The 17,573-nt window shown below is 36.8% G+C and overlaps 1 protein-coding gene and 1 long non-coding RNA gene across 16 annotated transcripts in view; both read right to left on the minus strand.

Annotated features, from left to right (window-relative positions):
• Window positions 1-9,063: 9,063 nt before the first annotated feature.
• LOC129348738 (uncharacterized) lies at window positions 9,064-13,222 on the minus strand. The gene is made up of 3 exons (XR_008601401.1): window positions 12,919-13,222; window positions 11,641-11,789; window positions 9,064-10,391 (listed from the first exon to the last, which is right to left on the minus strand). It is a non-coding gene; the product is annotated as an uncharacterized LOC129348738 (long non-coding RNA).
• A 1,372-nt stretch (window positions 13,223-14,594) lies between these two features.
• The window catches only part of camk2d2 (calcium/calmodulin-dependent protein kinase (CaM kinase) II delta 2), a 38,997-nt gene continuing 36,018 nt past the window's right edge, over window positions 14,595-17,573 (minus strand). For all 15 annotated transcript variants that reach the window (XM_035947648.2, XM_035947650.2, XM_035947651.2 and 12 more), the window contains one exon: window positions 14,595-16,190. Coding sequence is in view for 10 of the 15 variants with exons in the window: in XM_035947650.2 (XP_035803543.1) it covers window positions 16,187-16,190 (4 nt within the window). In the remaining 5 variants the exon portion in view is untranslated. The remainder of the gene's footprint in view (window positions 16,191-17,573) is intronic.

Here is a 17,573-nt window from a genome sequence, read left to right on the forward strand (position 1 = left end):
AGGAAATAAACGTGGAAATGTAAAGAGAAATAAATAAGGAAATAAATGTGGAAATATAAAGAGAAATAAATAAGAAAATAAATGTGGAAATATAAAGAGAAAGAAATAAATAAGGAAATGAATGTGGAAATATAAAGAAAAATAAATAAGGAAATAAATAAAAAGGTAAATTTTGTCTTTGCTTTTCCCATTTCTCTTTTTTCCTTTTATTTTTCCTTTTGTCATTGCCTTTTCCTTTTGTCATTGCTCAGTCCACCAAGTAAAGGCAAAGACAAAAGCCCTTGCTTTCACATGGTGGATTGAGCTGTCAATCAAATGGCTCTGTACAATTGTACATTGTACAATTATCTGCAAACCAGCAAAGTGTATCAGTCTGAGGTATCTAAAAATAAATAAACAAAAATGCTTCTAAAGCCAATAATATACAGAATATTTTGAGGGAATATTCTAAAAAGGAAAGAAAAGCTCCATTCTCACTCCTCTCAGGATAAACTGTCATTAAAATTGACTTTAAATTTAGCTTCAACACAAGATAAAAACATTTACTTTCATTACTGATGTTGTCAAGTTTTAATAAAGTTCATGCTACTTTTATAAAATGATGAAAGTGAATAAATTGTATTTCTGTGATCTGTGTTTGATTTCTGTCTTTTCTCCTGTCATCCAGATGTTCAGAGGGAGATGATGCCACATCTGGTCCAGCTGATGGAAGGTCTTGAAGTTCTCTGACTGGCCTCGACTGAAGATGGTCGTCTCACTGGATTTAAGGTTCAGATGCTCAGTAACAAACTCCACCAATGAGCCAACAGGGAAGCTTTAGGTTTATTAAATGTTGCTATGAAGGTTTCGCTGTTTTTCTTTGTGAATGCAATGTGCTCCAACTGAAACTTGAATTAGAACTTAGAAGTAAATCCTTCCATCTGAAAGGATTTAGTTGCATTAATAACCTCATAACATTCTAATTTTTATTCCAGTCTTGGCTGGAAATAGAATCTCTGTATTGATTCAGGTAAAAACTGAACTTCACAGCATGTTGAAGCAAAACAACCAGATGAAAACTGTGATGGTGTTGGATTGTCAGACCGTATTGTTGCAGCTCAAAGCAGCTTTTCTATCTCAGTTCATTCTGACATTCAGTTATGAATCAACACAGCAGATGGTGATCCATGCTGTGGAAGTCTCACATCTCCTGATTTAATGGAGCTGCTTTGCACTTTTTACACTGTTTATTCACCAACACTTTATTTAATAAAAGTCCCATCTAGTTTTTATGAGGAATGTGATGTTTTAATTTCTCTGTGAATAACTGCAGTCTAATGCAACAGCTGGAGTTGTAACATCTGTCCTGATATTGATCATGAAATATTGATCAGAATACTGATGATCAGCAGTCATCCCTGAAGTTTTACATTAAAATCTTTACTTGTGTTGTGGACTTTGGTAAGAAGCAGAAACTTTTGCGTTGCCATGGATACATGAGTGTTAAATTCTGTCCATGTTTCATTTTGGGAAATGCAGTCCAGTTCCAGAATGTGGAGGAATTTAGTCTCACAATCACAGACAACAAATATTATCTGAAAGTCGGGTTATTGTTGTTTATCAGCACAATACAAAAAGATTAATGTTAGAAATATTCCAGTTAAGACTCTAGAATATCATGATTTATGTAACTTTACCTCAATAATATGAATGTTCAGGTTAAGATTGTGCAGTGATATTTATTATGTAAGTTTAGCTGATTAAAGTTTATGACTCTGCACTACAATATTATTTAAATTGACATCATTATTATAATATTTAGGGTCAGATCCTACAGTATTGAGATTAAGAAATCAAATATTCTATAAAATGTAAATACACTGAACTCATTTGGATATATTTAAGTGAGACTCTACAATATTATTTGACACAAATCTATCTAAATCAAAATTTTAATAATTTTCACGCCAAACATTTACTGGACTGATTTAAATATTAAAATCACTCCTTTCTAATCCTCTGCTGTATGTTCAAACCTGAGGCCTTAAATAGAAACACACAAGTCTCTGATTGAAGGAACTTCTGCAGAGTCCTGGTTCCAGAACATGATGATAGAATTATAGACAAACTTTAACAAAAGCTGCCTGAGAGTTTACAGGTTTTTATGTTGGATTTCTTCAGTAATTTAATGAGCGTTATCAGCAATAATCAAGTGTTCATTTGATGAACTTCATTTCCTAAAACATCCAGAATTGAAGCTCATATCTTTGGCAGCTGTAAAGTTTCTGCTCCTTCAAAGTTCACAACACAATGAATGAATTCCTAAAACACTCTCAATGCTGGAGAGCGTTTGTGATGCTGAAGCAGTGACCAGTTTTTCTGTTTCTTCTCTGGAGATGCACAATGAGGGACGTCTGCAGAGACTGAGAAAGAGTCTCACCACATCCTGACATGAGGAAAAAGACTTTATTGAAGACTGCAATGAGAAAAACTATCAGACAGCAGACGGCATGCATTCAAGTTGAGCTCTGAACATTTGATCTGGAACAGGAATTCAATAACGGCAGCATGAGCTTCATTTCAGTTTGTAGCTGCTGAATTCATGGATGAATCATCTGGCACTAGAGAAGAAGACCATCAAACATCCATGTCAGCTGATGGAGGTCCAAGAGTCTCACCGAACAACCAACCTACAGAGTGAAGACCTCAAATCTGATTGGACGGCCTCCTATTCAGCCACGTGTCAACAAATGCCTCTAAGTTGATTTGTTTTCTAAAATAAATCTAGTTTGAGTCCTAATCTATGCCTGTGTGTTTGCTTCTTTACACCACTGTTAACAGTTTAGGCTGTTAGATTGTTCCAGATAAGACAAGTACAAGATTCTTCAGAGCCGTTCTACCACGAGCCTGACAGGAAGAACTCCAACAGCTACTGAATGTTCCTGTGGTTCCCTCAAGGCTACAGGAGGAGTCCTACGAGGACGAGCCGGTCCACCTGATGGCGGCCAGTCGCTGTGTTCAAAGCCAACACCGACTACATGGACTTCTACTGGACCACATGGAGGCCTTCAAACCGGACCAACAAGTTCACCGACTCCCCGACTCGTGGGTCTGAGGACGCCGCCGAGCCTCGGTCCAGCCGGCCGCCTGTCTGTGGGTGTTTGAGTGCTGAGAGGTTTGTGGATGCATGTGAACGTTCTGTGTTGAAACAGCAGCTTTGGACTCAGTAACGCCAGGAAAAACCAAGAGCTCCTTTATTTGTGACTTCCACTAAAAAACTGATGAAAATAAGTTTGCCAGGGTTCTGACTGATCACAGATTATTAAATAATGAAAATAATCATTTAAATATTCCTTTAAACAATCCTTTTAGGTCTACATTTCCTTTACATTGACGTCTTGGTATTTTGGGTGGAATATACCATTAAGCCAGACGTTCAAGGGTTCTTCTGGGAATATACCATTAAACCAACCTTTTAGGTAAATGTTCCAGGATGTTAGGTAGAATATACCATCAGATCAACCTTTTAGGTCTACATTGGAAGATTTTAGAGTAGAATATTACTCCAAACCATCCTTTAGGTCTACATTGGAAGATTTTAGAGTAGAATATTACTCCAAACCATCCTTTAGGTCTACATTTAAGGTGTAATACTCCTTTACACCAAGATTTTTTTGGTCTACATTGAAGGATTTTAGGTGGAATATTCCTTTGAATGAACTTTTTAAGTTTATGTTTAAGGATGTTGGGTGGAATATACCATCAGACCATCCTCCAAGGTCTACAGTTGTGAATTTTAGGTGGAATATACCATTAAACTCACCTTTTAGGTCTACATTGGAGGATTTTAGGTGGAATTTTCTTCCAAACCGTCTTTTAGTCTACATTTAAGGATGTTTAGGATGGTATATTCTTCCAAACCAACTTCTCAGGTCTACATTTCAGGTGGAATATTCCTCCATACTAACTTTTTTGGTCTACATTGAAGGATTTTTTCTAAACCGCCATTTGGGGTCTATATTTGGGGTTTTAGGTGGAATATTCCTTTTAACCAGCCCCTCAGGTCTCTTTGAGGATTTTGGATGGAATACTCGGTTAAACCAACATTTTAGGTGCATGTCCAAGGGTTTTTGGTGGAATGTTCCTTTAAGGTGGATGTGTGAGGACCTTGTAGGTGGAATACTTCCTGAAACCAACCTTTTAGGTCAACATTCAAAGATTTAAGGTGGAATATTCCTTTAAATCGACCTAAATTTCATGTTTTGATCATTATCAAGTGAGAAACCTCAATCCAGACTCCTCATAATGACGTTTGAGATTTATGTTGCTGTTATTTGTTTAGTCCAGACTAAATGACAGAAATCCACAACTGTAATTTTATTTCAGGACTCGGTTATTAAATGACAAAACAATCCATGTGACTCTAAAAACTCAACAGCTGTACAAACTCTAAGATTAAACTCTCCACAAGGATCCAAAATAAGTTGGACTTCTACATGAGAGCTTTAATTATTCTTCATCTACTTCCTGAAAAGTTTGGTCAATAAAAAAAGACAAAAACTAATATTTTCAGCTGAACTAAAGACAGACTTTGTGATTTTTCTGCTCACATGTGTTGTTGTAAACTTCCTCTTTCAAATAAATAGCCGCCTAACCCCCTGGAAACCAGCATTTGTCCTGTTTTTGTGTTGCTCCTCGGCGACCCTAGACAGCCGGGTCGTAATGTTTTTTGAGCAACACACCATACTATGATGTTTTTACAATGATGGTTCTACTATGTAACCAGTTTGACATGTTCAGGCGTTCTTTGTGTGAAAACTCAGAGATTTCAGGTATCAGAAGGTGGTTTTCAACTTTCTTTGTTAACTTTCTGCTTCAACTTTAAACTAAATTTCCTTCACTAAGCCAGCCCTCTGGACTCCCAGTAAGCTGTGTTCCTATTGGCTGTCCAGGTGGCTGCTTGGTGTTATCAGGAACACCTGAGCAGCTCAGTGTCTTCCTGCTTTATTTAGCTGCAGCCAAACATTTCCTCTGCTTCTATTCACCACTGAACCGGGTTTGGCTCCATTGCTGTAGTTTGTTCTTTAGGCGTTGGCTTGCAGCTTCCAGCAGTAAAATTGTCTTTGATGTGTTTCTTGGTGTGTTTTAGGGCTTTGTACTGGATAGTTGTCTTGGTAAATGTGTTTCTTTAGCCACAGTTAGCACATGGTCCTAATGTGTGCAGTGATTAGTGGATTTGGTGCAGCTGAGTTGTGTCTTTATCTTGGCTGTAGTGAGTCTTCGGAGGTTTTTGGTCAGACACATTCTGTATTCTTGTTTGTGAACCAGCGTTGGTTGTCCAGAAGGTAAGAGTTCCTGTCCTGATTCTCTGTTCTCAGAGGTTCTCTGGTAGGCTGCAGGAGACTTTAGAGTTTGGGTTGTGCTAGTTTGGTTTTTGTATGGTTTCATTTGGACGACTATCTTGAGGCCCCTCCATGTGGTTTAGTGAGGTTTTCTGCAACAGTTCTACAAAGCAACCTGCAGCAGAAGAGACTTTGAGAGGTTTTAGGAAGTTCTGGAGACCAGACTTTAGAGCAGCAGAAACATTTGTCAGCAGTTTGAGCAGGAGAAGGTGAGCTTCAGAGTAGAAATGAGAAGGAAACCTTTTTGACCCGTGTGGTGAGGTCCTGTACCAAGAGTTTGAGCAGGTTGTGAAGAGTCTGTAGTTCTTTGGTCTGAAAGCACAAAAAGAGTCGACTCATTAAAGGAGAAAACAGGAGATATTGTTGGTTCTTCTGTCGCTCTGCAGTTTCCTTAGACTAAATATCAAGTTTATATTTTAAATGATTTTCCATGTGAGCCCAAGAAGACTTCAATAAACTCCCTCCATCCCCTGGACACAACATATTTAATTACCATGTTAAATCTTTTTTTTAATTTTATTTTTTTTTATTATTAAATGTTGTTGAGTTTTAATCATAGTTTTAGCATAGTTTTTTCTCTTTGCTTGTTTAGTTTTGTCATCTGTGTGAAAGGTGCTAAACAAATAAAGCTGAATTGATAAACTGAATAATTGACTAACTCATGATTGTGACAACAGAAGTATTTTCATTGTGATTTAAGGTTTGTTTCATTTCTAAGGTTGAGGTTAAAATCTTGACAGAAAAAGAAGATTAAAGAAATAAACTATGTTTTAAAAAAAGCAATTAAATCAAAGGGAAAAAATGTAATACAAAACTTTTAAAAAGAAAATTAATATTATATATGTGTTGTGTTTAATATAATTAATTATATTAAACACAAAATATTTAATTAAATAATTAAACAGAACATACAAAACATGTAATTATGAAATTAAGGGTTAGGTTTTTTTTTTAAATATGAAACATTAAAGATGAAATATTTAAATAATTAAACATTTAAAAACTAAAATTAAACAAGAATATTAAACATTTTTTAAACATACAAAACATTAAATTAGATTATTAAACCTTTAAAAAGACAAAACATTGAATTAAAAATTAAATGTTTAATTAGAAAATTAAATCTTTAAGACAATAAAACTTTAAATTGGAATTAAACAGAAAATACAATGAAGCATTTAAAAAGAAAATTAAACATTAAAAGGTGGTAAAACATTTAAAAAGAAAAACCTTAAAGAGTTAATTGAAAAATTAAACACGGGGAAAGAAAAGGAAATTTTTCAAACAAGCCAATAAAACATTTGAAAAAAACAACAATTAAACATTATAAAGACATTTGGACAAAAGACAAAAGACAAAAACATTTGGAAATCAAATCAGACATTAGAAAAGAATAAAAGGTGAGAAAAAAGCAAAACTAAACATTTAAGAAGAATCAAACTAAAGACAAAACATTTGAAAAGACACCAGTTAAACTTTAGAAGATCAAATTAAACAAGAAACAATAAAATGATCAAAAGAGCAAAAACAGATAAAAGTCTAAAAGTGTTTTCTAGTCTGAAACGAAAACATCAAGTTGTTGCTTTCTTTCTATGTTCTTGGTTTGATTGTGGACAGATTTACTAAGAACTCATTTCAGAAAACTGCTTTCCAGATAAAGTCTACTAGTAGTTGAAGGCATTGATCAAACTAATGTTACCTTCTGATCTCCATAAACTTTACTGTTCAGTGAAGAGAATCAAAGTTTGTTCAGGATTTCTAAAAAACCCACAGGTGAAGGTCTGAGAAGAACCCAGATCGATGGTCTAAATGTGAAATCAAGACTCATGGTCACAAGTTTTAAGGCTTCTGTTAACCAGAAAGTTCAAACTAACAGAGAAGTACTGAGAAACTTTTAAAACTTCAGTCCTCAGAGTGTCTGAAGGTTCAAACTAACAGAGAAGTACTCAAGAGCTTCGAGGTTTTCAGTCCTCAGACTGTCGAAAGGTTCAAACTAACAGGGAACTACTGAGAAACTTTTAAAACTTCAGCCCTCAGACTGTCTGAAGGTTCAATCTAACAGAGAACTACTGTGGGACTTAGAAAATTTCAGCCCTCAGACTGTGTGAAAGCTCAGGTCCTGAGGACTCGGGAGGTCTGGAGGCTTTGGAAAGTCTTGGAACTGAGGGTTCCACCCTCCAGCACAAAGGCTGAAGTCCAACCTCCTGAGAAAAACGGTCGAGTCGAGACTCGAGTTAAAAAAAAAACTCGAAAACGACAAAAACTAGATGATAAATGCGCAAAAAAAAGAAGAATTAGTATCTGAGCGAATAGCTCAGGGGGATAAGAAGAGAGACTACAGAGTGGAAGGTCGCAGGTTCAAGACCCGCCACTGGCAATTTTCTTTGTTTGTCTTTGTCAGGATTTTGATAAAATTTAAGAAGTGTCTGGTCTTGAACCAGCGACCTGCAGCTCCATAGGCGAATCCTTAACTCACTGAGCTACAGATCAGATAAAAAGAAATAAATTCGTCGTCCCTTTGACATCGTAGTTTCTGAAGTGACCACATGGGTGGAGCAAAGGCGGAGTCTGGGTGGAGTCAGGGCGGAGAGTAGGCGGGGAGGTGGGCGGGGAGGTGGGTGGCGGCCTCCCCCCTCTACTCCCCACCTCCCCCCACCGCCCACCACACCTTCCCCCGCCCGACGAGGTCTTCGAGTCTCCACGAGTTCTTCGAGTCTCCACGGGTTTTCCCGAGTTTCTGGAGTTTCCACCAGGTCTGAGGCAGAACAAGTTGTCATGAAGAGGTGTTGAAGTCGGCCAGGATGGACTGACTTTTTACAGCGACTAGAAGGAAGACGACTAGAAGAGCAGGTCTTTAACCACCATCCATAAAATCCATGGAGTTGCTCCAGAGAAATGAAGGGAGGTCAACTTTTATCAACCTCCATCCAGATGTTCAACTTGATATCTTTGACATTTTTAGCACCACAAACCTTTAGTATCACACTTTATTATCATTTATTAGGACTTTAATGGAATCCACCAGCAGATTTAGTTTTTGTTGATAAACTTTATTCTTGTCATCGTGGGACTGCAGTATTTAAAACTCTTCCTTCTATTTGACCTCATGTTTATTAGTTTTAGTGGAGAAAGTTATTTTAGTTGTCGATTAGTCTCTTAAAAACCAAATAATAAATTGGGATTAGTCAAGCGGTTTAAATTTCTTACTTTGTCATATTTTAAATATGACAAAAAATATAAAAATAAAGTGTCTTGAGACAATTTGACCTTTAATTGGCATTATATGAATAAAATGAATTCAAATTGTATGTATCTTGTAATGTTGGAGTAATTCAGCCATATATGTTGGAAAACACATTTTCTTTTACCATTAATCTATTGATTGTTTTCTCCAGTATTCATTTCTTGTTTTGGTTTATAAAATGTCAAACCCAAATATATTCAGTTTACTGTCATAAAACCCAAAAAGATTTACATTCATGATGCAGGAATCAGGCAGTTTTTCACTTTTTATCTTAGTTTAGTCAGAAAGATAGTTGATAATGTGTGAATTGTTGCAGCTTGTGAGCCGTAGAAGGTTTCAATCTTTGGGGCCGAGTGTCAGAAAACATTTAGAAACAAACATCAACAAAACAAAGATTTGAACATCATTAAAGGGAAATCCAACTTTTACATGACAATGTCTAATTAAAGGACATTTATTTCCAACGTAAATGTGTGATATTCATCCTCTGGAGCTTTCTCTTCACATTGTCTTCCACCTGGACTGGTTTGGTCGGGAGCATGTGCAACAAACATTTGAAAAACTGCACTTTAACATCAATGAATGACACTGAAGTTTAATCTCTACATAAATGAGACTGAGTCTGGATGTGCTGCTCTGTCATTAACTCCTAAGTTTAGGGAAAGTTCAAACAAAAGAGGACAGTTCAGATAAGACTTGAGAATGAGCTTATTTTGAACAAACATGTCAGACTTTCTGAGCTTCAGCACCTACAGCAAGATATTTTAACAACAAGCAACTCAAGAGATCCACAAGCTGGAGAGAGTTAGCTTTAGCTGAGCCAAAGAACATGTGGGACGCTAACCTAGCAAACATTTCAGACTTTCCTCTGTGAATTCTGAGAAATAATTTCCTATTTAATGACAGAGCTACACATCTTAACTCAGTCTCATTAAAACAGACTCTAATTCAGTGTCATCCATCCATATTAAAGTGCAGTTACCCAAAATGTTTGCTGCATGAGCTCCAACAAAACCTGTCCAGGTAGAAGGCCACTTTGACAAACAGGAAGTGGACGATTCCAAGCAGATTTATAGAAGGGGGAACCGGACTGTACTAAGTGTGGTCGAGTATAGAGGGGTGTTTTGTGGGTTTTTAAGGCTGATAATGATTATTACTGAGACATTTGGAGTCGATATTCATTTGCAGTAAATGAAAGTATTTAAAATCTTGGAGTTAAACTTAGAAGAACACAAACTTTAACAGAAAACTTTGTTGATACGTTTTTGTTTTGTTTACAGATGTTAAGTTAAAGGAGTTTTATTCGTGACGTATAACCAATCAAATCACTCCAGAAGACAGAGCGACCACAGGTAGATTAAGGTTCAGAGCCAAAGTAGCGCCATTTTTAAATGTATTTATTACCGTAAATCAGTAAAAAATAAAATACTGATAATCAGTAAATCAGTCAGCCCACAATTACTACAATTCTACAGTGGATGTGTCTTTTATACAGTATATGATGTATACACTATGTTTGTTTCTTCCTCTGTTGTTTTCTGGATTGTACTCAGCTTCATGCCTTCATCCACCCGGCCTCCGTTGACTCGTCCCGCCTGCCGTCTCTGGAGCTGAAGCTGGACTGGAACAGACCAAAGTACAGTCCAATCACGATGCCAGCTGCCTCTCAAAAGGCTCCTTCATCTGGCAGGTGGCAGCACTTCTTCTGAGGGGAAGCTGAGCTGGCCCGGCAGAACTTTGGAGATGTGTTCCAGTGGTTGGTGGATCTGTGTGGAGATAGAGAGGGACCTTTGAATTGTTCAGAAAGGAAAACAGGAAACCAATTGGTAGTTTTAGTTTAGGGTGCTACTGCGGTGTGTTTTTGGGCTTGAAGAGGTGAACAGGAAGAGTTTTTTTTTTCATATTGATTATCTTTTACTTTGTTCCTGGTTGGAATGCCCATCAATGTCAACGTGAAGTTTACTTTTAGTTCTGTTTATTTATTTTTATTTTACTATCACCCATTTGCTTTTAACCCCCTCACATGTTGTGTTGTTGTAAACTTACACTTTCAAATAAATACTCGTCTAACCCTCTGGAAACCAGCGTTTGGACTGTTTTGGTGTTGCTCCTCACCTACTTCAGACAGCGGGGACAAAACAACGTTTTGTGGACCAAAGGCTATACTATGATGTTTTTAGAGCGACAGGCTATACTATGACGTTTGTTGGGCGACACTCTATACTATAGGCTTTTTAAATTGACATATTACTATGACATTTTTTTTGTTTTAGTTTTTTTGTTTTTTAGCAACATTTGAACACTTTTAAAAATTACTATACTTTTATTTGCGCAATGAAATATTAGTCTATGGCATTTTTTAGATGACATATACTCTGATGTTTTGTTGAAAAACATACTATTTTGACAATATACTGCACTATGACATTTTTTGAACCACATATCATACATGACAATTTCAGGCAACATCCTATCATTTTGCACTTTTTGAACCACATAATAATCAGTTGGGTTTTTTTGCCGACATGCTATACTATGAACTACAGGCCATACTATGTTATTTTTGAAAAGTATACGAATAATAATAATAATAATAATAATAATAATAATAATAATAATAATAATAATAATAATAATAATAAAAATAAATTTTATTTATAAAGCGCTTTTCCAATAACTCAAAGACGCTGTACATAAAATACAATAAGATAAAACAAAACAGTTAATTAAAATCAATAAATAGTAAATCAAGTTCAAGATAAAATACAGAATCACTTAAGGAAAGCAAATCTAAAAAGGTGAGTCTTTAAAAGGGATTTAAATGTGGTGAGGTTGGTGCAGTCACGGAGGGCATGGGGGAGTACTATACTTTGACATTTTCTGAACTACATCCTATACTATGGCATTATACACAGAGTGCTTTGGTTACATGTTGATTTATAATCTAGATTTTTTTCTGTTTTGTTTTTTGACAGGATTACCACAGACCTGACCGTGAACACCGTTGACACCCACCTGAGGGAGACGCTGCCTAAGATCTCAAGGCTGCTTGGTCGTGGTCTTTCTGGTCCTGCTCCAGAACGCCTTCATCAACTATGTCTTCTTTTGAAGAGGCCCTCAGATGCTGCAATCTCTGACCTTAAGGAGGAACTGCTACTTTCACTCTGTAATGAGACGGCGGTTATTTTAAAGACCCAGCTCCTGGCGGCTTTGAGTGAAAGTTTAACACCCATCAAAACGGAACTACAGACAGTTAAATCTGAGCTGTCGGTCAGTATTTCAAACATCAAGTCCGACCCGGCTGCCCTAAAGCATGCTGTGGGTGAAACGGAAACTTCACTCTCCACATCACCGACGACATCGTCACACTCCAAAGCAGAACACCTGTCCGCTGAACTTTTAAAAGTGGACTATAAATGTGAAGAATCTGAGCAGCAGCGGACTGTGAGCAGCGGAACAGATGTGATCAGAAAGAAGTCATTTTCTTTTTTCTTTTCTTTCTGGTTGACTTGATGCTGTCAGATGCAGATGTTGGAGCAGATTCTGATCTTTCAGGATAAAAAGCTGCTTTTCCTTCACAGACTTTTCAGGAAATTATTCTCTCAGGTTTTCTCTGCTATTTATATTTTTATTACTTGTGATTATTTCATTATTTCTTTAATGTAAAAATAAAGTTTGAGGCATAAAGGCTCATTTAGTTATTTTAATCCTGAAATCTTTGATGTAGCAGAACTAAACTTCCATTTTCCTTCTTGTACTTCTGATACTATAACTAAACGTATCTTCAACATGGATCATCTGCTTTTAATGAATCAGCAACAACAACAAATGAGACAATTTTCAACAAATTAATGAAACTGATGTCATTTAAAACTATCACAGTCTGTTTTAGTGTCAAATTAAAGCTGATTACTGACAACTAGAACATTAACGTTACTGTTTTAATCACATTCAAGTTTCCTGAACGTTACATTAATGTCAACCAGCCACAGTTTTATGAACTTAATGAACCACATGACAGGAACACAACACACTTCAGCTGTTTACATGAAACTCAACACATTAGCTTGATGCTACGTTAGCTTTAATCAGGCTAAGACTGAGCAGCTAGCTCGGTTAGCATCGCTAACATTAAAGCTAATATTTACTATGCTAACTTTCTTCTCTGGTCAACACACACTGAAATAAACTCCACCAACATCTGGAGTGCATGGCACACATTACATCTGACAGTAAAGCTGCATATAAAGTGCATTAAAAGCGGCACCGATACGAAAATAAACATTGACTTACCGAACTATCAGAGTCCTTTCAGTGTCTGCTGGTAGAATCAGCCGAAGGTAGAAAACTGGTTAAAACAAGCCAACGGGCAGGAAAACTGTCTGTGGAAAATGTTCTGCTGCTCCACCAATAAATAAACCAACAGTTATTATATCAGAATTAATCCAAACGAGGAGAACAGAGTCTCTGCTGCCTCCTCCATAGGACCTGTCAATCATTCCAGACCGGACTGTCAATCAAGTAGTCCCGCCCCCTGGCTTCGCAAAACTTTAATTCCCTATAAAAAAATCAATATTGATTTATTTTAAGATCGGCCACCTGAGCTCTCATTTTGACCATGAAAACTCACGAAAAAAAACATATGTACAGTCTATTGGCTCCACGCTTGCTGATGACCTCTTCCGGTCTCAGAAAATGAAAAAACGGACCTTTTTTGTCTCTTACTGATTTTACTTTCCTGTTATTCTAAATATAAAACGAAAATCAAAGCATTTAAAAAAAATCATATATCCCTTTTTGATCATGAAAAGGAAAAACGCCTTGTATTTCAATTTTAATTTTTGTATCAAAATGAAAATCAAATAAACACTCATTTTTTGTTTTTCAATACCCGTTTCAGAACGGAAAATCAGATTACCAGATCCGTACACGGACCGGGGTGGATGTCTGGTGTGTGTGTGGGCTGTGCGTCTGAATGTTTTTGTAAAAAAAAAAAAAAAAAGTGGGACTGAAACGAGTGAGAGCTCGTATCTGTGCAGGCTCCAGCCGAAAACTACAGTTGTAGTTGTCGACTGAAAAACTACAACTCCCGGCAACCATGTCACTTCCTGTTGATGGGGACGGGAGCCTCTCGGGTATGGACACATAAGAATCATGTGACAGGTCATGGCCACAACGTGATGACGCTTATTTCAACGTAAGAAGTCCTCCAAATACCGGTGGTCTGGTTTATAAAGAGTTTTGTTGTGTGCGCTTTATTGTGTATTTTTACAAACCCATCACTGCAACGAAAAAGCACTCTGAGACCTGGTGAATGTGTGAAATGTTAGTGTAACTCCCCAGATTTTATATGCAAAAAGAATTATCGATCTATCTTATCTGGTTTAAAATCTACAGCCAATCAAAAATCAATATGCAAAACGTAGCGCCGGCGCTACGCTGGGTTCTAAAGGGTTAAAGATGTAGTCATGTAATCTGTTGTTACTCTGTTGTAATGGGTAAGTATATTGTACACTGTAAGTTCTACTGATATCCACCAGATGTCCCCACTTTTTAAGAAAATTAAACAGAAATATAAGCATCAACTGAGATCAATGACTAACCAGTCCTTGTGCTTAACTCTTTAAATATATTTGTATACACCATAAACTCACGTGAGTCTCAAGATCATAATCAGTGTAATTATCTGTCCAACAGATAACAATGAGTTACTGAAACTACAACCCAAATAGTTTACTCATGAGTCCAACTGGTGTTTCCAAGAAGTCAGTTTCATTTACAAGACATCACTTCCTTTTGGACCAGAATATACTGCCTGTGTATTTAATGAGTCTAATGAACCAGAAAAAAAAGATGACACAATTGTTTCCAGTATTTCAAGTCTTATGAAGTCAACAGCAGCTCCCTTCCATCTCTTCATGGAGGGGAAAGAAAAAATCAACCAGTGACACAAAACAACTTAAAAGTAATTCATTATCACACCTTTTAGCTGATTTATTTATTTCTTAAACATGTTAAGCCATCCATTGCCATGCTGGCAACAGGTAGACACCATATAAGGAGTGGTGCATTGCATTGACATCATACGTTTCGTCAAAAGAAATGTTTATCATATTTTCCCCCTTAAAAAAGAAGAGACAGACCAGTTGAAAAGAGCGAACGGTGTTGATGTTGAAGACGTTGTCATTGTCCTGCAGTGGTGAGACCACTGGCCGGCAGAAGCACTGATCGTTGAGGAAGACATCCCAACATTTCTTAGAGTCCAACTCTCATCCCTCTCCATCTCTGACTGCAACATTTTTTCAATCCCCTGCTTTCGCAACGCTTCCAGACTTGTTAGTCCAACCATCAGGTTAACACTTGTTCTGACTGAAGGTAGACACTCTAGTGCCTTTGCTCCATCTTCATCATCTGCACCTTCTCCATACAGCTGGCAAAGCAACACACTGGTATGACAAGAATAAAATAACAACAGAAACTCTACATACAGTCATACAATACGAGTACAAACATTATGAAAAAATGAGCTCATTTTCTTCTCATGTTTATACAAAATGCAAGGGGTGCTTCGGCAAACTAGGAGTTTACTTTTCCTCCTCTTAGATATGAGATTTTAATAATTGCGCTGGATGTCAACCGTAACAGTGTTATTGTTTTTACAACAGTTCCGTGATACTGGAGGATAGCAGAAACATTTGGGACAGGACTGATGCACAACATTAACAAAGGCAAACAAACAAGTCAGTGATCGACAAATTAAACATAAGATATTATAGCTTCATATGATCTTACTCACAATAACACCCCCCTCCCCCCACCATGCACTACACAATAGTCTTGGATTTTCTTATATTACATATATGCTACATTCTCTTATTTCTTATTTCACTGATATAAAGGCAAACATATCTCAATGCAAAGTGTAAGCTGCTCTGCTTTTTCTTTACATTTAAATTAGTACTATAGGTTGAAATCTGACAATTTAAACAGTATGACTTAGCTCATAGCAAACATAAATTGTAGCTCATAAACTGGATTTTACGTAAACTCTTAAGTCCTCTGATAGCAAGAATAGCAATTTCAATGTTTGTTTTTTAAATCAACAATCACAATGTATATACATCACCAGAACTAAAGCAAGCTCAATTTTAACATTCTGATCTTCCAAATGTTTTTGAATTGCACACACATAAATACACATAAAAATACATAACTAATTTTTGGGAGAGGTTACAGTAGTAGATTTTTAAACATCTCTATTTTATATTTAAAATGCATACCAAAACATCTTAAAAAACAAACAAAAAAAATGTTCTCAATATGTTTGTTTCATAATGTCCAAATACAGTGTGCAGCCACCTGGTGGTGGTTTCGAATGATGTCCATTAATAAAATGCCATAACAGTAAAATGTAATAATACTTGTGTCCTGTGCGATGTCGTATCCTTATAGAAGGGTCAAAGGGCAGTCATGGGTTGGCTAGTTGACTGCACCTCTAGGTTTGCTGATGGGATTTCTTTTTTTTTTCTTTCTGTTTTTTTGACCACAGGTTGATATTCCATTAACTATTAAAAAAGAGAGAGAGAGAAAGACAACAAAAATGTGAATCTACACAGAGCATGAAGATGCTTATCAGACCACTATGACAGTTTTTCATGTAAAATCATGAAAAGGCAAAGTGTGATTAATGACTGCCAAAGTACCATTGTGCAAACAGTTCAATGGCATTTTACTGGCACTTACTGATAGTGGCTCTTACACACCTACAGCTAACCCACACAGGTGTTTCGAAATGTGTTTTTTAAACTTTTAACCTTTCTACACTAGCAGCATTATATCATGCATCCGTGCCATCAAGTGAATATTTAGCACCATTTCACTGGGCTCTTGTTTAAAATTTGTCAGCAGGAGACATTTAAAAAGTCAAATGGACACAGAGTTTTCACCCAACTCACGGGTTTTATTTTTAGTATTAGCTTTCACTAACTACAGGTGATGAAATCTGTTCTAGCTGAGTTGGCTACAAGGTATTTGGGTGGTACACCTGTTACCTTTCTTTTCTGCCTTTTCCGTTAGAGTAACCACAATAAAATGCCGAAATTCCCTGCTGTCTCTGGTTTTTAAGGCAGTTGTACCATTAATCATTCACTGATGGTGAGGTGTGTCCAGAAACACTGGTAGCAAGTAATTTTCTTACCTGGGTGTGGCTACAGAAACTGATGGCTGCACATGGACAACACTGTTGTCAAGCTTGTTGCAATTATTTTGACTCCAATTATAAAGGAGTGTTGCATTTAGTCAGCAACTGAATCAGCAAAGAAAATTCGTTATTTCTAAAAGCTCAGCTATGCTACCGATACTCATTACTCAGAAGGATCTTGTACAATCAAAACAAGTCACACTGAGAAAAAGGGTTGATGTCAACTTAAAGATTTAAATTCAACATAAGGACTGAATGTACATTATTTCTTGTTTCAAATACTGATAAAATACTGTGGTGACTTGGTTGTCATGTCCTGCTTAATATTTCAAGGCCTGGTGCTTCTGTGATAGTGCACATAAAAAGTGGCAGCAGCCTGCAGTTCAACCTACCAGCCGTCTTGCCACCCTTTTCTGTCGCGTTGTCACCTCAACTACAGTGGACCAGTGGAGCTGTCAGTGGCTAATAATAGCACTGTGGCTAGATGTTAACATTAAAAAGTTGAGGAAGTTGGAGCTTAAAGTCTCTCATATTAAATATATATATCAAACTTAATATAATACCTTATTTCTTAAAACAGTGGAATGATGTGCCTTGAAATTAACAACTAGTTCATTTGCACATTTTAAATAGTTAATGATAATTAAACTGAATTAAGCTCTGTGGCTGGCGGCGCACAGCACGTGTCCGCCCACAAATGTACTCTGCTGCATCTGTAACCACACCCAACAGTGATGGCACACTAGGC

The sequence above is a fragment of the Amphiprion ocellaris genome, chromosome 4 (assembly GCF_022539595.1).
Source record: "Amphiprion ocellaris isolate individual 3 ecotype Okinawa chromosome 4, ASM2253959v1, whole genome shotgun sequence".
Classification (NCBI taxonomy): Eukaryota; Metazoa; Chordata; class Actinopteri; family Pomacentridae; genus Amphiprion; species Amphiprion ocellaris.